This window comes from Neoarius graeffei, chromosome 1 (assembly GCF_027579695.1).
Source record: "Neoarius graeffei isolate fNeoGra1 chromosome 1, fNeoGra1.pri, whole genome shotgun sequence".
NCBI classification, from domain to species: domain Eukaryota; kingdom Metazoa; phylum Chordata; class Actinopteri; order Siluriformes; family Ariidae; genus Neoarius; species Neoarius graeffei.
The window spans coordinates 117782607-117804320 of record NC_083569.1 but is presented as its reverse complement, the minus strand read 5'-3'; the positions used below and the strand labels follow the sequence as shown (position 1 = coordinate 117804320).

Sequence of the window (21714 nt, the reverse complement as noted above, 5' to 3'; positions counted from 1 at the left end):
CCGGAAGGAGCAGGAACAATGGTTCGAAGCCCTGGTACTGGCGCAACAGGAAGATCGCCAGGTGTTCCAGCACCTGCTTGCATCAGCAGGGTCCACCATCACCACTACCGCGGACCCTCCACACCTCACCCTAACAAAGATGGGTCCACATGACGACCCCGAAGCCTTCCTCGCTCTTTTTGAGCAGGCAGCAGAGGCATGGGTTTGGCCGGTGGAACAGCGCGCGGCAAGCCTCCTCCCCCGCTAACGGGCGAGGCGCAGCTGGCCGCACTACAGCTCCCCGCCGACAGTCGGCTGGTCTACGCCGACCTCCACAGGGCTGTCCTCCAATGCATGGGGCGCACCCCGGAGCAGCAACGGCAGCGCTCCCACGCACTGCGCCTGAAGGAGTCCAGCCAGCCGTTGGTGTTTGGCCGGCAACTCCGGGACGCCTACCGGCAGTGGCTAAGGGCTGACAATCGTGACGCCAAGGGAATCATCGATCTAGTGGCACTGGAACAATTCATTGCCCGACTTCCGGAAGGAACAGCAGAGTGGGTCCAGTGCCATCGCCTGGCGTCACTGGATCAGGCCATCGAGCTGGCAGAGGACCATATGGCGGTTGTTACGACGGCAGGACAGCGTGTCTCCTCTTCTCCCCTCTCTTCTCTCTCTCTCTCTCTCTCTCTCCCCCCCTTCTGTTCCTCGTCCTCGCCCCATTCCCCCACTGTGGAGGTGGGGGCCGGCTCCACCCCAGCCGGCCGGCCGCACCCGTGGTGCCCTACCATTTCCTACTTCCGTGTCTGTGTCTCCCCCCCTCAGGTGAGTGAGCTCCGGAACACCGGTGCAGAGGGAGAGCCTGGGCCGGTATGCTGGCGCTGCGGGGGGCCGGGGCACCTCCAGCATCAGTGCTCAGCGATGGAGGTGGGCGCGGTGGTTCGGATCCCCGACGCACCAGGGACCACAGCGTATCGCATACCGGTGAGTATCCAAGGGGATACGTATCAGGCTTTGGTGGACTCCGGCTGTAATCAGACCTCAATCCACCAAAGTCTGGTGCAAGATGAGGCATTGGGGAGAGCACAATTGGTGAAGGTGTTGTGTGTGCATGGGGATGTTCACAACTACCCTTTAGTGTCGGTCCACATTCTATTTCGAGGGGAGAAATTTAGAGTAAAGGCGGCGGTTAATCCTCGCTTTACCCACTCGATAATTTTGGGGACTGATTGGCCGGGATTTAGGGAATTAATAGCACATTTAATGAAGAGTGGGGCCTGCCATAATTTAGCGGGGGGAGGTCCCGGTGTGGCATTGGCGGGAGCAGCTGTCACAGAGCCGTCTACGTCATCACCGCGTCAGAGTGAGGAGCAGCAGGCTCCTCCTCCCTCTCTCAGGGAATCCCTTGCGGATTTCCCATTGGAGCAGTTGTGAGACGAGACTCTGCGGCATGCGTTTGACCAAGTGAGAGTAATCGATGGTCAAACGCTCCAGCCAAACGCCACCCCGTCCTTCCCCTACTTCCCCATTATTAAGGATAGGTTATACCGAGTGATGCAGGAGACTCAGACTAAGGAACTGATAACACAGTTTTTAATCCCAAAGAGCCGCCGGGAATTTATATTCCAGGTGGCTCACTTTAATCCCATGGCCGGACATTTGGGGCAGGATAAGACACTAGCCTGAATAATGGCCCGGTTCTATTGGCCAGGGATTCGTGGCGATGTCCGTAGGTGGTGTACAGCATGCCGCAAATGCCAGTTAGTAAATCCCGCGGCCATTCCAAAAGCGCCTTTGCATTCTCTGCCATTAATCAAGACCCCTTTGAAAGAATTGGGATGGATCTCGTTGGGCCATTAGATCGGGCAACATGAGGATATCGCTTTATTTTAGTTCTGGTGGACTATGCAACGCGATATCCGGAAGCAGTGCCTCTTCGCAATATCTCAGCATGTAGTATTGCAGAAGTGCTCTTCCGCGTCATCTCTCGAGTCAGAATCCCCAAAGAGATTCTGACTGATCAAGGCACCTCGTTTATGTCACGCACACTGCGCAAACTGTATAGGTTACTGGGAATTAACCCTATCTGCACCAGCGTTTATCACCCACAAACGGATGGCTTAGTTGAATGGTTCAACTGCACCCTCAAGAACATAATTCGGAAATTTGTAAGCAAGGACGCACGCAACTCGGATAAATGGCTCGAGCCCCTGTTATTCGCAGTGCGAGAGGTCCCGCAAGCCTCCACGGGGTTCTCCCCGTTCAAATTATTATATGGGTGTAAGCCGCGTGGCATTCTAGATGTGCTGCGTGAAAATTGGGAGGAGGGACCTTCAACAAGTAAAAATGAAATTCAATATGCTATCGACCTGCGCGCCAAACTCCACACACTCACACACCTAACCCAGGAGAATTTGTGGCAGGCCCAAGAACGTCAAGTCCGTCTGTACAACAGGGGCACGCACCTTAGGGAATTCACACTGGGAGATAAAGTACTCGTGTTGTTTTCCATGTCGAGCTCCAAATTGATCGCCAGGTGGCAAGGACCCTTTGAGGTCACACTGCGAGTCGGGGATGTCGACTATGAGGTGAGGCAAATGGACAGGGGTGGGGCGTTGCAGATTTACCACCTCAATCTGTTAAAACTTTGGAATGAGGAGCTGGGGCCCGGAGGTTCAAAAAGGAAAATTGACATCGCCCACTGCTTCGGTCCCCTGTGGAGACCACCTCTCCCTGACCCAACTCACGGAGGTCGCCCAGTTGCAGACAGAATTTTCTGACGTGTTCTCGCCTCTGTCCGGCCGCACCCACACCACATTGAGACGCCCCCGGGCGTAGTAGTGTGCAGCCACCCTTACAGACTGCCCGAACACAAAAAAAAGGTGGTTCAGGAAGAACTCAAGGCCATGCTCAAAATGGGCATCATTGAGGAGCCCCACAGTGACTGGAGCAGCCCGGTGGTCTTGGTTCCCAAGGCCGACGGGTCGGTCCAGTTCTGTGTGGACTATAGAAAAGTCAACGCAGTGTCTAAATTCGATGTGTACCCAATGCCTCGTATTGACAAGTTGCTCGATCGACTAGGCATGGCTCATTTTTATATGACACTGGATTTGACAAAGGGATATTGGCAGATCCCCTTGACTCCGCTATCCCAAGAGAAAACGGCCTTTTCCACATTGTTTGGCTTACACCAGTTCGTCACACTTCCTTTTCGGCTGTTTGGGGTGCTCGCTACATTCCAGCGGCTTATGGATAGGGTCCTCCGCCCCACGCCACCTACGCGGCCGCATACTTGGATGACATCATTATTTATAGCAATGACTGGCCGCAGCACTTAGAACACCTAAGGGCTGTCCTTAGGTCGCTGAGGCGAGCGGGTCTCACAGCCAACCCAAAGAAGTGTACGATTGGGCGGGTGGAAGTACGGTATCTGGGCTTCCACTTGGGCAATGGGCAGGTGCATCCCCAAATCAATAAGACAGCAGCGATTGCGGCCTGCCCGAGGCCCAAGACCAAAAAGGGGGTGAGACAGTTCCTGGGGCTGGCTGGCTACTATTGTAGGTTTATACTGTACCTAATTATTCAGACATCACTAGCCCGCTGACTGATCTCACAAAAAGGGGGCACCAGATCCGGTCCAGTGGACGGAGCAATGCCAGAGGGCTTTCTCTGAGGTAAAGGCTGCACTGTGTGGGGGGCCACTGTTACACTCCCCTGACTTTTCTCTCCCCTTTGCAGACGGACGCATCCAACAGAGGGCTGGGGCCTGTTCTCTCCCAGGAGGTGGCGGGGGAGGACCATCCAGTGCTTTACATCAGCTGGAAGCTGTCGGTGTGCAAGGGCAGGTACAGCACAATAGAAAAGGAATGCCTTGCCATCAAGTGGGCAGTCCTCGCCCTCCGCAACTACCTGCTGGGGCACCCTTTCACCCTCTGTTCGGACCACGTGCCCCTGCAGTGGCTCCACCGCATGAAGGATGCCAACGCGCGGGTCACCCGTTGGTATCTGGCACTCCAGCCGTTTAAGTTCGAGGTGGTCCACAGGCCGGGGGCGCAGATGGTCGTGGCGGATTTCCTCTCCCGTCAAGGGGGGGAGGGGGGGTCAGCTGCAGGCCGGACGGCTCCCCAGCCTGAGTCGGGCGGTGGGGGTATGTGGCAGCAGGGGCATGGTCAAGCATCGGTCTGTGAATGGAGGGTGGAGTCAGGGAAGGTAAGTGGCAGAATCACTGCACCTGATGGGAATTGACCTGTGTTTGTGTGTCTTCCCCAGTGACCACGCCCTATAAGAGGAGAGGGAGAGCAGAGGAAGGCAGCTCTCCCCAACCTGGACACTTGTGTGTGTGTGTGTGTGTGTGTGTGTGTGTGTGTGTGTGTGTGTGTGTGTGTGTGTGTGTGTGTGTGTGTGGGCAAGTGAAATATAAGACGCTGAAAAGTGAAATAAAAGAGTTAGTGAGAACTCAGTTCTGGCCTGCAGTGCTTCTGTGCTCCACCCACCTTAAACTATTTCTACAGCATCCTATCCAAGTTACACTGCATAGCTATCTATCTCGTTTATGACATCATAGCTTTTTGGCATAATACAGCTTTATCTTCTTAATAGACAGTAGCTCAGTAAAAATCTGGCTAGCTACTTCCTTATGTTTAGCTAAGAGTCAAATGGTGCCTCCTAACCAACTACACTTTATACCTTATTTTATGGTGTATCAGCTAACGAGTTATTTCGCCAGCTAGGTATGTTTTAGTTGCTAACTAGCTATATTTATTCCTTAATTTGTGAGTTAGCATTTTTATTTTATGCTTATTTCTCCAATTCTTAGCTGGTAGCTCTCAAGCGTTCATGTAAGGAACGTAACAAAGATCCGTAATTTTAGCCAAGAAAACGTCATCTATGACAAAACTGGACCACAATGATCACTTCATGCCGTACCTCCACCTGTAGTTCCTGAGTGTGTGGGTTATGAACCAGGAAGGTAAACGCCTCCTCCCATATCGGCTCACACGTCTTATAGCGCACCTGATCACATGACAAGCAGAGAAGACCATCTGTAGTGTTACATTTTACTTTTTAAATACAGAAATACTTTAGTGCCCATGAAATAACTTTAGAGTCGTGTTTGAATTGTGTTATTTTTATGAGGGCTTGGGGATTTCCACAACAGATAGTAGTGTTCACAGAACACCACACCTCTGTCTAAAGCTAAAGAACCTCAACAGTACCTCAGCAAACCAGCAGCAAAGATAGTAAGTATGCAGCAAAGAGATTGCTTTCAACATTGTAAGATTTTTCACTATCAGTTTAACGAAACTTGTAACTTTTGCCATGTTTCCAATCACTGAGCTTTTGGCTGGTATCAGAGCTCATGTGCTACAATGAGTCTCCTCAAAGGGGACAAACATAACTGAACGCAAAAGATATTAACCTTTTATTGTACCACTTTTATCTAGTCCCATGGACTCTGAAATCAATAAATCCATTCATCTCTATCCAGTCTTCTTGAAGCATCCTTTTTTTAGAATCAACATTTTTTGGAAAAAGCCACGTCAGCACTTCACTAATTAGAGAGTGTAAATCTAAAAAATGAAAGGCTGTGAAACCCTTCCCTTTCTCAGTGAGCTATGTTCAGCTAAATAACTGACATAAATATAGGTAATTGGCCCCAACAGAGAGAACCTGCTACAGAATCCGCGATAGTTAATGTTCAGTCGCTGAACTACAGCCAGGATTTCATATATTGCTACAATATTTTTCAAATTAAGAACTTGATCAATTTGATTGCTTTGTTTTGCATCCAGATCATGGTCTCCCAGTCGATGAACCCTGGCATAGACTATTACAATCAGTAATGCTTGCGATGCCCCTCCCTGTCCATGCAACCCAGAGTTTAACCTTTATCTCACTTTTCCTACATGTCAAATCAAAGTCCTTCCAATGCCACATCAGGTAGTGCTGATCTCTGTTTCTTTTGCCCTCAGCTTCTTGCCTATTACATAGCTAGGGTTACAGTGGGGGGCTGATCTTCTGGTAATCACAAGAGTTTGTCTCCCTACTCACATCTGTATTGCAGCGTGCCTCACCAGCTGGCAGTATGTACCATTTTTATGATGGCCTTTGGAATACCTAACCACGAGTAGAACTCGTGATCTCCCGGTCGAGAGCCGGACACACTAACCAATGGTTTGGCAAAAATTTGTCATCATCCAAAAGGTTTGGAGCAGGTTCCCTTGATAATCAATCATTGTACATTATGTAGCCAAAACACAAGAGAAACCATGTGCAGGAAGCTACACAACCAAATCTATACAAATAACCCATCTCTGAAGATAACTAGCTGCTACTTTAGACCTGTAACAAATACGCCAGACAAATACCAAATCCAAAGAATAATTGAGTATAGCTTAAAAAATGGAAAAAGGGTCAAGAATGTTAATGCTGGCAAGACTTTGCACTGACTAAATGCTTGCATTGGCTTTATATAGTCTGTAAACAGAAAGTGTTTCATGGCTGATTAAAATAATTTAGTACACTGCAACTGTGCTATAATGAACTCCTTGGGCGATGTCCAAATAGTTTGTTTTACCAAAAAGTTCTTCATACTGAAATGGATCCTCTTGTCACACCAAACACTCACGTTGTATGTGAATTTTTAGGCACGTTCTCCTTTATCTCCTGTATCATTGTGAGTGTCCACCCACAGACCTGCTCCATTTTCTAAATCTTCACCATTCAGTTCATGCATGTGTTGCAAATCACCAATGATGCCATTTATGTCATACCGCATGGCAGGGTGGGGGTATAAAAACACCGCCAGTGCACTTTAACTGGGTGTTAAGTTTAGCAGTATCAGCAGTCATTTCATCCTTTGATCACCGTTCTCAATAATTGGTAGTGATTGACACCTAACACGGCTCGGGGGTGTAAGTGGTTAGCATGGTCACCTCACAGCAAGAAGGTTCTGGGTTCAAGCCCAGTGGCCGGCGGGGGCCTTTCTGTGTGGAGTTTGCATGTTCTCCCCGTGTCTGCATGGGTTTCCTCTGGGTGCTCCGGTTTCCCACACAGTTCAAAGACATGCAGTTAGGTTAATATGGGATGGCCTTGGGCTGAGCTGCCCTTGAGCGAGGCACCTAACTCCCAACTGCTCCCCGGGTGCTGTTAGCATGGCTGTCCACTGCTCTGGGTATGTGTGTGTGCTCATTGCTCACGTGTGTGCATGTGTGTGTTCACTGCTTTAAATGCAGAGAGGAATTTCACAAGCGTGTGATGAATAAAGTTGTTGTTCTTCTTCTTCAAAATGAGGCTCGTTAAGCCTTTGTTTTATGGCGTTAACACATATCATTAACTTGTCTGCGGACTTGATTACTTATTGTTTGTCTCTGGTGGGAAGAGAAGCATATGGCTCAGTGAGTCATGGAAGCAGTCGAATGATGCAGGAGGAGTGTTTATTTACAAACAGGCAGGCAAACAGTTCAAAAATATAAGACAAAGGCAGGGCCATGAAATGGGCAATGGTCACGTGAGGCACAAACACAATGGTGGTGGCAAAGACAAAAGGCGGAGTCCAAATACACAAAACAAAGTCAAAACCAGAAAGGCAATACACAGATAATAAGGCTTAGTAATATTAGACACTAGGTACAGCGCATATACTTCACTAAGTCTCTGTGTTTAGAGAGTCCTGATAAGTGTATGCCGTGATTGTGCTCTAATCTGGAACAGGTGCATAGTAATTAGTCTTAATTTGTAATTGCTCCAAGCACCAATATGTGTGGACATGACACAATGCTGTTTTTTTGAAGACATGAACTTAGTTCGTTATATGTGAAAGTTCATAGTAAAAGAGTTCCTTATAGCGGGGTTGCAGTGCATTCAGGGGAGGGAGACCTCTGCTGGAGTGGAGGTGTAATATTCTAGGGGAATACAAGACATGGTCTGTTTACGGGGTAGACCAAATGTGTTCTAGAGAACATTCTTTTGGGTGCAAATGGGAACAGGAACTTTGTTCACTATTTTCTCTTAAATTATAAGATGTAAAATTAAAATAGGAATATCCATAACATGTATCATTTTTTGTCCTGACACATTATGACAAGAGACATGTAGAAAAACTTTAAAATACCAATTTTGATTTCATAGGCACTGTGTGTCAGTCACTTTTCTCATCCAGACCTTGCTCTGGTACATCTTCTGTCCGACCGTTAACTGGACGTAAGGGCTCGGGTCACTGTTCACCTTCCTCCCAGACTGCAACATGAAACACTCGTGAAGAACACTTCATTTATAAATATAACTTATTTAATCTGGTTGATTCCACCATAAAACACCACAGTAAAGCATCAGAAATCTGGTGAGGATAAAGTGCTTGAAGAATGTATAAAGTGGACTTTCTGAAGAAATATGAAGGACTTTGAATCTCAATGGAAAATCTAAGCTAGGATTGAACAAATCAGAGACAAGTGTAATTATTATGTCATAAAATACAAGAGCCAATCAGAAGGCAATATGCAAATACAAGTCAATTTATACTGGTTTGTTAAATGAGAGAGAGAGAGAGAGAGAGAGAGAGAGAGAGAGAGGTGGTCGATTGTCAGTTTTGATATTAATTGAATATGAAATTATAGGTAAAATTCAAGGCACTTTTTGTGCCTTTTCTATCATAATATTTATGACTGAAACAATTTCTGTTGTCTTTAAATGTCTTCACAATAAACACTGTATGAGTAATGGTGCAAACAGCAGTAACAATCAAAATCACTACTGTTAAACAAGGGGAAGCCATGGTCTCAAGGTTAGAGAAGCAGCTGTGGGACCAAAAGGTCGCTGGTTCAATTCCCTGGACCAGCAGGAATGGCTGAGGTGCCTTTGAGCAAGGCACCTAACCCCCAGCTGCTCTGGGTTTGTTGTACATCACTCTGGATAAAAGTGTCTGCTAAATGCCATTAATGTAATATAAATCACATCAAAACAATGTACAATCAGCTCCATAATTATTGGCACGCTTGGTTAAGAGGGATACCAAAAGTTTAAATGTATATCCCAGTGAAAGAGGTTGAGTGGTGGAGTGGTTAGCACAGTCGCTTCACAGCAAGAACATTACAGGTTCAAACCTCACTGCCGATGGAGCGTGTATCTTCTGCCAGGGTTTCCTCCAGATGCTACTTCCACCCTTGCTACTGGCGATTCTAAATTGCCCATAGGTGTGAATGGTTGAGAGGAGAAACCGTCAATAATAATCCAGCAGAAAGCAAGATGAAACCACTACTGTAATTCTTCCTGAGAAACTTTGATGGCTGGAAGAAAAGCCATCAGAGCAGCCACGTCACTGTAGTGACATGCCGAATAGAGAGAGAGAGAAACAGGATGATCGTTTAAGAATTCCTAAACACTGAAGGGAGCTTTGAAAGAAAATATTTAGGGGTGCCAATAATTGTGAAATAATCTTCATAACTCATTATACCCATCTTTAACAAGGACGATAATAATTATGGAGCTGACTGTGTGTGAGATATGTGAAATTAAATGAGATGCACTGACCCCACACACACACACTTGGTGTAGCCCAGTGGAGTTAGTCAGGCAGGTCTGGTCATGCTAGTAAACATGCTGAATGCCAAACAGGGATCAGTTTTCCAAAAGAAACACTACAGCGTAAATAACACACTGTCTGAATGTGTTAAGATCACGATAACGATTAATATTTCCGCTTTTACGTGTTTACATTTTAACCACTTTAATTATAAATCTGTGTTTCAGTTAATGGTACTTATATTAGCTAGCTAATATTAATTATTATTATTTAATGTTATTGTTTCACCATGTGTTACCTATCGTAATGATTTTAAGTAGCTAATCTACTTTTTTTTTACAGATAGCTACTACAGTGGTGCTAGTTAGTGCTAGCTATAGATAGCTAGTGCTTATTAACCAACAAGGCTACAATCTTATAAATATACTAAAGCTATGTGCATTAATGTACACTACCGTTCAAAAGTTTGGGGTCACCCAGACAATTTTGTGTTTTCCATGAAAAGTCACACTTTTATTTACCACCATAAGTCGTAAAATGAATAGAAAATATAGTCAAGACATTTTTCTGGCCATTTTGAGCATTTAATCGACCCCACAAATGTGATGCTCCAGAAACTCAATCTGCTCAAAGGAAGGTCAGTTTTATAGCTTCTCTAAAGAGCTAAACTGTTTTCAGCTGTGCTAACATGATTGTACAAGGGGTTTCTAATCATCCATTAGCCTTCTGAGGCAATGAGCAAACACATTGTACCATTAGAACACTGGAGTGAGAGTTGCTGGAAATGGGCCTCTATACACCTATGGAGATATTGCACCAAAAACCAGACATTTGCAGCTAGAATAGTCATTTACCACATTAGCAATGTATAGAGTGTATTTCTGATTAGTTTAAAGTGATCTTCATTGAAAAGAACAGTGCTTTTCTTTCAAAAATAAGGACATTTCAAAGTGACCCCAAACTTTTGAACGGTAGTGTAATGTTTTGCTATGTTTCCTGAACATAAGCTAGTTAGATTAAAAATGAAGCACTAGCCTAACTTAACAACTAGAATTCACATTTCTGTCTTCATTATGCTATACGCTAAGCTAGCATTAGTGCTAAATGTTTGCCTAAATTTACTGTTAGCAAAGCTTGGAAATCATAAATACAGTTACAGTACTGCAGGTAAAAGAAATAAAAAGTCAGGAGTAGCCTTCAGGTTTTGTCGTGTTAGCTGAATATTTTTTATCCACAGGCTATCATTTGTTATACGGTGCATTTTAAAAAAAAAACATTCACAGTAAAAGTAGTTTGTAGCAATACATGCAACGCTAAGAAGCAACTGAGGATGGTAAAACGAGAAACAAACAAACAAAAACAACGAACGAAAAAAACACGTTTGAAACCAACAAATCTGAATGGAAATGAGAACAAAAGATTTTTCAGCATGAAGCGAATAAAAACAGGGCTTCATTTTGAACTGCAATGCTGATGAAGAATGAGACGGTGATGTGGATATTGGATACCTTCAGCAGGCCTCTGTACGGGTGTTTGGAAACATCAGCATGGAACTCAAGCTGTTCAGTCTTCGACAGAAGAAATAAAAATTTAAAAAAGCCTGTAAATAGGTGGGTTGCATGTGACATCACATCCTCATTAGTTATGCAAGACATGAAGTGGTGGTCAGCTGAGCTCAGTATTCACACAGCATTACTATCGCTGGAGCACCTTGCTTGTTGTTAAAGTGCCCTACGCTTGCGTTGTTTTGTGCTGTTCGAATCAAACAAACCGTGAAACTTCAATAAAAGTTTCTTTCAGGTTTCCAGTGAAGTGATAAAGGGTGAAGGAGCAAATGATTTTACCAAAAGACGAGGAGAAAGGTGGCTCTTGAACCTTTCACTGCGATGGAGTTGAAGAACACTTGAGTTTGCAGTGATCACTTTATGAAAGGTTTGTAAATTCATGCAATTTATTTCGTTTGGATCCGCAAATCACTTTTCTCACCATTTTCCTTTATTTCATGATGGTTTGAAGTCCAGGAGGCACTAAAGTCCTCGGAGATGTTTTTGTTTACTGTTTGATTGGAAACTAACACATGTTTTCACTTTATTTATCAGGAACTTCCAACAATCTTTACAAGGACGATGATGTAGATTGAGCTCCTACACTGAACTAGAGAGATAAGATAATTGAGACGATCCATGTAAACACAAAAGCAGAGCTCATGAATTAATTAACAGCACAAAACTGCTTCCCCGGCCATGCAGTTACAGTGAGCCGTGAGAACTTCTCCGTCCTGCTTCACCAATCCCCAGGTCTTTAAAGGGGTTTCTGAGGATCTTTGTGAATGATTTACCTCGAAGAGAAGAGGCGGGAGGATTGGGAATCGAGTCACTGTGGTTTGTTTACACCCGATACTAAAACTTGTAGCGTCCTCGCAACCGTCGCAAAATCACACACAAAAAGCCCAGAAATTCCTCCTTACCCAGGAATAAACAGTACAGGATTTATCTTGTAGTGTCCTGATCCCCCAATCTTTAACCCAGCCACATATAAAAAGTTGTTCTCCTCCATGCTCTTCCAGGTTTTCATCGGTGTGTCCGTGTAGAACGATGTCTGCACCACCAGGTAGTTTGAGATGTTGGGGAACTCAACGGATGGATAATTTTTCAATTCAAAGGAAAAACCCTTCTTTACTAGCATGTAAGGATCTAATCCCATCGCAAAGAGCAACTTTCTGAAGGTATCTTGACTGTGCACTGGCCTCCAAACTGCAAAAATAGTCAGAGACGGTTTCACAAGCTCTTTATATAACAGTGGTTAAATTGGTTTGTCTGACCACCACTTCATTCACCCAAAGTAAACTTGCAAGCAAAAGTCATGTGACTGAATACAACCTATTACATGGCCAGATCTTTCTTAGGGTTGGGGCTTTGGTTATGTTTAGCGTTATGTAAATTAGCCGTTTTGGTTCTGGTTGTAGCTAGCGTGAAGGACACGAGGTCTGGACCTCAGTAGTTTAAAAAGGCTTTTGTTAACGACATTAACAACATCATGTTAATGTGGTATGTAAAACAAAAAACAGCCGAGGAAGACGTTAACAGGAAATTAACAGGCCACTGCTAATGGACTGCTAGACTGTGTATGACAAATGATTATTCTCAGAAAAAGATATCAGCAGTTAATCAATAAGAAAGTGTAAACACAGCTATCTCTCACTCTGAACCAGCATAGATTACTGCTGGCAGGATTCACAGCTGCAAAAAAGGCAATTTTAAAAACACTGGTATCTCCCCACTCTACCCCTGAAAGAATACTGGCTCACTTCATACCAGCACGTAACCTCTCTGGAGCGGACAACTGCACGCCTCAACAAGGCCAAACCAAGAACTGTACAGGCAAGGTCAAGCATGACTAGGTCTATTCAAGACCTCTTAAAAGAAACCAAGACCCTTGATTAATTTTTGTCTATTATTATTATTATTATTATTGGGCGGCACGGTGGTGTAGTGGTTAGCGCTGTCGCCTCACAGCAAGAAGGTCCAGGTTCGAGCCCCGTGGCCGGCGAGGACCTTTCTGTGCAGAGTTTGCATGTTCTCCCCGTGTCCGCGTGGGTTTCCTCCGGGTGCTCCAGTTTCCCCCACAGTCCAAAGACATGCAGGTTAGGTTAACTGGTGACTCTAAATTGAGCGTAGGTGTGAATGTGAGTGTGAATGGTTGTCTGTGTCTATGTATCAGCCCTGTGATGACCTGGCGACTTGTCCAGGGTGTACCCCGCCTTTCGCCCGTAGTCAGCTGGGATAGGCTCCAGCTTGCCTGCGACCCTGTAGAACAGGATAAAGTGGCTAGAGATAATGAGATGAGATTATTATTATTATCATTATTATTATTATTGTCGTATTTTATTTTAATTTTGTGTTTTGTAAAAGGGGACTGTTTTGTTTTGTGGGTTTTTTTTCGTCTTGTCTTTTGTTTAGTGTTGTCCAATGACAGTTGACGTACTGTACTGTGTTATTTTACATCTACAGATTACAATGTCTGTTTGAAATATCTAATCTACCAATAAAAAAAAATGTTGATTACAAAAAAAAGAAAGTGTAAACAATGTTTTTAGCATCTACATTTGAATTCAAACAGAAAATCAGGAAGTGCTTGATGTTTACCGTAAAACCCTGTGTATAAGCACACACTTGCAGCTACAATATGATATAAACATTTGAGTTCATGCGACAGGAAATTAGCTGTTTGTAAAATGCAATTTTTTTTTGTTACTTTTGTATTCAGAAATCAACAGGCAGCTTTGGTTGTCTTGGAAAACAAAATATTTCACTGAATAACATTAAAAAGGTCGAACTGGAGTCAGAGAAGGTTATGGGAGGAAAACATGATGGAGATCAGAAATTAGCATGAGATGTTTCTGCAACAAACATTTTCGTCACCTTCAACGTTTTATTTCCAACCACCTTCCAGTGGCGATGTTAAGATGCTAATGAACAACGAGGTTAAAAAAAATCCTCTCCATGCATTTTCATTCAGCACTTCCTCTGCTTCTGTTAATGCTCACGTTATCAATTCGATCATGCTGTTCACGAGGTCCTGCGAGACTCACAAGTAATGATTGACAGAGAGAAGATGAGTCCTCACCAAACATCAGACCAGACCCTCTCCTGCCCCGGTCGTTCTCGCAGCTGAAGCTGCCCTCGAACACACTCTTGACAGGAAACAGTGACACAGTACTGCTGAATTCTGCATTCTGATTGGTCAGAAGGTGCTGATTAATTTTGTATAAGAGCAGCTTGGATAGTAGCGCAGGTTTATATTAAAGCTAGACGGTCTTTCAATTTCATAAAATCGGTGAAATTTAGTTCCTTTTGAAATGTGGTCATTGTGATATCTGTTTATTTCTGTAATATCTCACAAAATATCAGGCCATTCTGTGGCTGGGAAGTTATTTAATTCGAGGGGATTAAAGCAAATACTTTGCATGAAATTGCTCGCTTCGCACAGTCGAGCAGACAGAGGAAGTCCGTGTGTGCGCGCATGCGCAGGTTTACCTTTGAGCGTGCACTGACAGTTCCATCATTCTGTCGCTAAACAAACAGCTGATCACACCGAGGTGCTCGCTGAGCGCCGATATTTATTAGTTTGGTCCTGCATTTCCTTTCCTTCGTATATAAGGGTAGTATCTCACTGGGCTGCGACAGCCCGCAACTAGTTGGAGACATGACAATTGCGATAAAATATGCGAATTTGCGACAATTTTCACTTGGAATCACACTGAATTGATATTCGCATATTTTACCGCAATTGCTGTGTCTCCAACTAGTCGCAGGCTGTCGCAGCCCCGCTTTCCCTCGGCAGGCAGGGAAGTAGAGAAAGCCTCACGGAAACTGACTTGAGAAGGGTTCGTGATGGCTTTGCGACTCCAGCGACGCATTTGCGGCTATTTTGAGAGAAATTTTGTCGCACGAATTTTTCGAACATGTTCAAAATTTCAGCGACGAAGGAGCGACACTTTGCGACTCATGCGAGGAAATTGAGAAGCCCCGCGAATGTTTCAAGACACTTTTGAAACTCTCTCGCAAATGACGTTCGCAATTTGTCGCAAGCTGTCGCAGCCCAGTGAGATACTGGCTTAACATAACGTCTTTTCTTCTCGCCTTCTTTCCATTACTGTAGTCGGTCTTTCACGTTTCATTCGCACACTCACGTCCTCCATTTTTCTCTCCTGTTTCAAATTTGTATCCCACAATGCCTTGCGTGAACGGGGAAAGCACACCACGTGATGCATGATGTAGCATCTTGCATTGGGTCATGGTGAAGCAGGAAAAAATAGGGGACAATTTTGGGCCACATGACTCTAAAAAGTCATTAATTGTTCTATTTAAAAAAATCTAATAAAATTGAAAGTCTGTGATTCAAATTCAGTAGCTTTCAGTCACTAAACAAAAATAATTGGGTGTCAGGAAAATTATTTTTCTGATCTACACTTGAAAAATCTGAAAGGCAGGATAGCTTTAATGCACTCCTTTGAATATGTTACCGTTTCTATAGTAACAGGGACGTGGAAGGTGGACGCATCACATGAATGGAAAACTGTAATCGCTGGTAAAATGCTGTGGAATAAGAGGAATCAAACACTTCAGGATGTGCTGTATGAGGAAAATAATGAAGCTGGTACACACTGGGGTGTCTATACACAAACACAGTACTGTGCACAAGTCTTTTTTTTCATACAAACTTTCATACAAACCACCTATTTTTTTCATACAAACTTTGTTATAGATTTCTATTTTATGACTTCTACGTTATTGAGTGAAAACATTACAAATGCATATTAGAGTTCCAAATGTTCATTTTTTTCCAGCACAAAATTAAATGTTACAGAAAAAAATTTTTGTATCTGAGCAGCATATTCCATAAGAAAGCACTTTTCAGGTTAAAAATGAAAACATAATGAAGACTACTGGGTTTTGGTGCAAAATGAACAAGACGACAGAGTCATCTATATCCCTCGCCCTATATACCAACTATATACGAGTTTCAAGATATTATTTGCCACATTTTTCAAGTTCTGCTGCAGGAAACCAACCTGACCTCTTTACATTGACCTCAGCAGCCCATGGCATAAACCCATTGGACCTTTGGTCCAGGGGAGCTAAAAATTAAAATTTCTCACATTTCTTAGAATCAAAAGACACATATACATTACTTAATCAACACATATACCAACTTTCAAGACCATACCACTCATAGTTTTCAAGTTCTGCTCCGGAAACAAAACCTACCTCTAAGACTAACCTGAGAGACTAAGTCTGAAATTGTTTCCATGGAAACATGAAAAATTACAATTTCTCAAATTTCTTAGTATGAAAAGGCACATCTACAACCCCGATTCCAAAAAAGTTGGGACAAAGTACAAATTGTAAATAAAAATGGAATGCAATAATTTACAAATCTCAAAAACTGATATTGTATTCACAATAGAACATAGACAACATATCAAATGTTGAAAGTGAGACATTTTGAAATTTCATGACAGCAACACATCTCAAAAAAGTTGGGACAGGGGCAATAAGAGGCTGGAAAAGTTAAAGGTACAAAAAAAGAATAGCTGGAGGACTGTTTTTTTCAAGATGGCGGCGCGCAAGGACGCAGCGGCTCTGAGCGCTCAGATTCAGTGTATAGTTTCCATAATGGCATGGATGTTTTTGTGTGTACAAGTGTGTGTGAGAGAGAAAAAACAAATCTACACCCCAGCTATGTTGAGGAAGGTGGGATTCTTGTGTCGTGTGTACGTTACGATGGATTACCAGCAGCTCCACAACATTCCGCTGGACATAGCAAGATCGCCGGGCACACCCTGGATTGTTGGCGGGCCAAAGAGATGCCGGAGGCGGCGCAGAGAGTAGAGGCAGAAGCGGGGCTACAGGGGCGGCCTACTAGCACGGCTAAGAAAACAGCCCTACAAACCCCTGCTACCAAGCATCTTCCTCACAAATGCTAGGTCCATCATCCACAAAATTGACGAACTGGAGTTACTGATGGCACACAACCAGAAAATTTGTGACTGCAGTGTGATGATTATCATGGAAACCTGGCTACATCCGCTCATCCTGGACTCGGCCGCTCAGCTAACCGGCCGCTCCATGCACTGCTTCGACAGGAATAAAAGCTCCGGTAAGAGCAGAGGAGGGGAGCTCTGTATTCATGTTCATATGGACTGGTGTACAAACAGTAGGGTCATACACACACTCTGCTCTCCTGACCTGGAAGTAATGATTGTGCAGTGTAGACCCTTTTACATGCCCAGAGAGCTGACAACGGTGATCATTGCTGCTGTGTATATCCCACCAGATGCTAATGTTAGCACAGCGCTCTCTCAGCTGTACACCACCATTAATAAACAAATGCAGGCCCATCCAGAGGGAGCTTTTATTGTTGCTGGGGACTTCAACCAAGCTTGCCTTAAGACTGTGCTCCCTAAGGCAGCTGGGCCATAGAAGGTTCACGCTGCACGCTGCATGCTGCACACTACACGCTACACGCGTGTAAAGAAACGTGGACAAACATAGCATGACTTGCTCTGGGCCATAGAACGGCGTTCACGTTGCACGCTGCACGCTGCACACTTCACGCGTGAAGCGTGAAATGAACATGCACACTTTTTTCTAGGCGTGAAGATGGAAATTCCAGTCAATGCATGCGGTCACCGCCGCGCCAGCCAATCAGAACGGGTCTAGGGAGATAACTCTATGCTTTCAGGGGAAAACTTCAGAAAAAATATAATTGAATGGTATAATTGAAAAATAGTTCTTCATCGGGATTGTCAAGCAGATTATAGAATGTTCGGTGAAATTCACCACGGGTTTCTCTCAGAAGGAAGTGTTCTCGGCTCCAAATTCTGTTCCTTTTTCCCTTCCTCTGTCTCAGTAAAAGCAGAATGAGGCAATCGTCGTCATCCGAAGAGTCCATATTGTTGGTTACTCGGTCAAAGTAGAACAGACGCAACACGTGAACATCCAAGCATGAAGTTTAATGGCCCAGGGTCCGGTTCTTCACGTGAACGTGTAGTGTGTAGCGTGCAGCATGCAGCGTGAACCTTCTATGGCCCAGCTGCCTAATTTCGTACAATACGTACAGTGCTCCACCAGAGGGAAGAACACATTAGACCATGTTTATTCCAACCTGAAGCAAGCCCTACTGTTTGTACAGCATCCCATCCAGGGTGTAGTGGGGATGTAACTTCCGGGGCACAGCACTGTTACGACCCGGGCATGGGAGCTCGTGTGATTGTTTGTTCTGAGTTTTTTATCGTGTTTTAAGAGCGCTGTCTGTCAAGTTCATCAAGTGTGAAAAGTCTGTAAGTTCATCTGCCAGTATGTGGAGGATGATTGTTTACGGACTTTTGGTGATCCTGATCATTATATCCCTTGTCTGGGTGGAATATGCCAACGGGATCAACAGGTCACCTGGAGGAAGCGAACAGGTGCTACGCTACGGAAGGGAACTGCTCTTAGCACTGCGACCAAGAGCTACCCCGACGGCTGGAATTTTAGAAAATGTCCCTGGCCATCTGGTTCGGCGGTGAGAGAGACAGAGGCCGCGTAAGCGGGGCAGAAGAGGAGTCATTCGGCAACGACTCCGGCAGAGATGCGACAGACCACCTTTGCCCTCAACCATCTTCAGTAACGCGCGTTCACTAAGGAATAAATTGGACGAGCTACGCTTAAATGTCAGGATTTGTCATGAATATCGGGAGGCATGCTTGATGGCATACACGGAGACTTGGTTCCAGGAGGATTTCCCAGATCAGCTGACCCAGGTACAGGGGTTCACTAACGTCCGGTTGGACAGGGATGGTAGCTCAGGTAAAAGGAGGGGTGGTGGTGTCTGCGTCTACATCAGGGACTCCTGGTGCACAAACTATGCTGTTAAGGATAAAGTCTGCTCTCCCGATGTCGAACTACTGTGTATGCCCCCCTTGAATGTCTCTACCAGTGTATCGATCAAATCAACAACTAGATGGCACAAAATTTTCTTCAGCTGAACTCAGATAAAACAGAAGTAATTCTATTTGGAAAAAAAGATGAAAGACTCAGGATTACCAGTATTCTTGACACAAAAGGGATTAAAACTAAAGAAATGGTTAAAAATCTTGGTGTTTTCATTGACAGCGAGCTAAACTTTCACAGTCACATGAAAGCAATCACTAAAACGGCATTTTATCACCTAAAAAACATTTCCAAACTAAGAGGAATTATGTCAAAACATGATCTGGAAAAACTAATACATGCCTTCATCTCTAGTAGGGTTGATTACTGCAATGGCCTTTTCACAGGCCTGCCAAAAAAGACCATCAAACGGCTTCAGCTGGTGCAAAATGCAGCGGCTAGGGTTCTCACACGAACAAAAAGAACAGAGCACATTACTCCAATTCTAAGGTCCCTTCACTGGCTTCCAGTAAGCTACAGAATTGACTTTAAAGCATTGCTGCTGGTGTACAAATCTCTAAATGGTACAGGGCCCATCCTGTTGCAGCGGCCTATCCCAATCAGATCTACCAGATCGCAACAGAAAAATTTACTATTAAAACCTGTTGTTAAAACAAAGTATGGTGAAGCAGCTTTTAGCTACTATGCAGTGCAGCTATGGAACCAACTGCCAGAGGACGTTAAAAATGCTCCTGCTGTTGGCAGCTTCAAATCTAGGTTAAAGACCAAGCTGTTTTCAGATGCTTTCTGTTAAATAATTAATATTGTCTTCTTTACATGTTTTATAATCTGTACTTTTACAGTTTCTGCAGGTTTCAAATTTTACTTAACTTTTATTCTATTTTATTCTGCTGTTTTTTTTCTCCCCCTATTTGAACTTCTACTTCATTTTATTATTTTATTTCTACTATTGTTTAATTCTTATTACATTTTTTCCCATTTATTTTATGTAATTTTATTCTCTATTGTTTACTGTTTTGCTTTTACTTCTGTAAAGCACATTGAACTGCCACTGTGTATGAAATGTGCTATATAAATAAACTTGCCTTGCCTTTAAGTTTAAGACCTTTTTATTTACCCAGGGACTATGGGAATATCTTTGTGTTGCATACATACCGCCGAGTGGTAATGCAGCGAAAGCTGCCTCTCGCATTGCAGACTGTGTTCATCAGCAACTACAAAACAAGCCCGACGCACCAATCTTCATTATGGGGGACTTTAATCATTGCAACCCGAACAGCGCACTATCTGGGTTTCAGCAATATGTTAAAAACAACACTCGAAAGGACAGATTACTGGACAAGTGTTTTGGTAATATAGAGAATGCATATGCTGCTAAAATCAGGCCTCCGCTCTCAAAATCTGATCATAACATCATTCAATTAATCCCCGTGTTCAAACCAGCTATTAAAAAAGGCAAACCAATCACTAAAACAGTCAGTGTGTGGGCGGACTCATATAAAGAGGAACTGAGTGGTTGCTTCTTTGAGACGGATTGGGACGTCTTCCACCAGGAGAACGACTTAGACAGTCTAACTAGACAGTCTAAACCCGGAGCGGCCTTTTTTTAAAAAATGGATCGGGAGTCTGGATCGGAATTTTTCCGCGCCTGCCGATCCGATCCCGATGCGCATTTTTTGCTGATATCGGCGGCCGATCCGATCCTAATATCGGATCGGCCGCCGATATCAGCAAAAAATGCGCATCGGGATCGGATCGGCAGGCGTGGAAAAATTCCGATCCAGACTCCCGATCCATTTTTTAAAAAAAAGTCCGCTCCGGGTTTTCCAGCGCACCGATTTAGATAATCCATTCCAGTTTTTTGCTCTGGTTTCCCCAAAATCCGGTCTGCATTTTCCAGCACACCTTCAGCACCAGCATTAGCGTCTTACAATTTACCTCAGTGGCATCTTCTACATTATCGCGGCGATGTAAATTTAGCAGTAGTTTAACGGTAAAGATGTCAGCTGTGTGGGATCATTTTACCCTAAAGGATGACAAAGACGAAGAGGTGGAGTGCAACATATGCCACAATAAAGTCAGGCGTGGTGGTAAAGCTGTAAGAAGTTTTAATACAACCAACTTAATAAAGCATTTAGCAAAATACCACCATAAAGAACACGAAGAGTATCTTAAAAAAACTGCAGACAAAAAGAAAGGTCCTACACAACTAACACTAGCAGAAACTTTTGCTCAGCGTGACAAACTGGCACTGAACAGTGCCAAAGCCCAGGGGATAACAAGGGTCATTGCCGAGGAAATCATTCTGGATGACGAGCCATTATCACTCGTGAGTAAAGTGGGATTTAGACGCACCATCCAACACCTGGAACCACGGTACAACATGCCCAGCCGTCATTACATCCTTGAGAAGACTATCCCCCAGATTCACAAAGATGTTCGAGATAACACTGCCAAACAAGTAGAGAGTACAAATGCTCTTAGTTTCACAACGGACATATGGAGCTGTGATCACCGCCCTTTATCTCTACTAAGTTTAACTGCACACTGGATTGGGCCGGACTTCACCCCAAAGAGCGCTGTTTTACATGCACGTGAGTTTAGAGGCTCACACACAGCGAATGCCATCACAGATGCCATGGAACATATGCTACGAGCTTGGAAGATTGACAAAAATAGGGTCCACGTAATTCTAAGAGATAACGCGGCCAATATGAAAAGGGCAATGGATCAGCTTGGGGTGCCCAGCCTGGGATGTTTTGCGCACACCTTACAGCTCAT

At 44.2% G+C, this 21714-nt stretch overlaps 1 protein-coding gene across 1 annotated transcript in view; it reads right to left on the bottom strand.

Annotated features, from left to right (window-relative positions):
• esyt2b (extended synaptotagmin-like protein 2b) overlaps nucleotides 1–21714 on the bottom strand; it is a 156564-nt gene that overhangs the window by 9075 nt on the left and 125775 nt on the right. Inside the window, exons 14-16 of the mRNA XM_060915607.1 lie at nucleotides 11005–11064; nucleotides 8140–8214; nucleotides 4903–4989 (exon numbers count right to left, since the gene is read on the bottom strand). Coding sequence (XP_060771590.1) covers nucleotides 4903–4989; nucleotides 8140–8214; nucleotides 11005–11064 — 222 coding nt within the window. The remainder of the gene's footprint in view (nucleotides 1–4902; nucleotides 4990–8139; nucleotides 8215–11004; nucleotides 11065–21714) is intronic.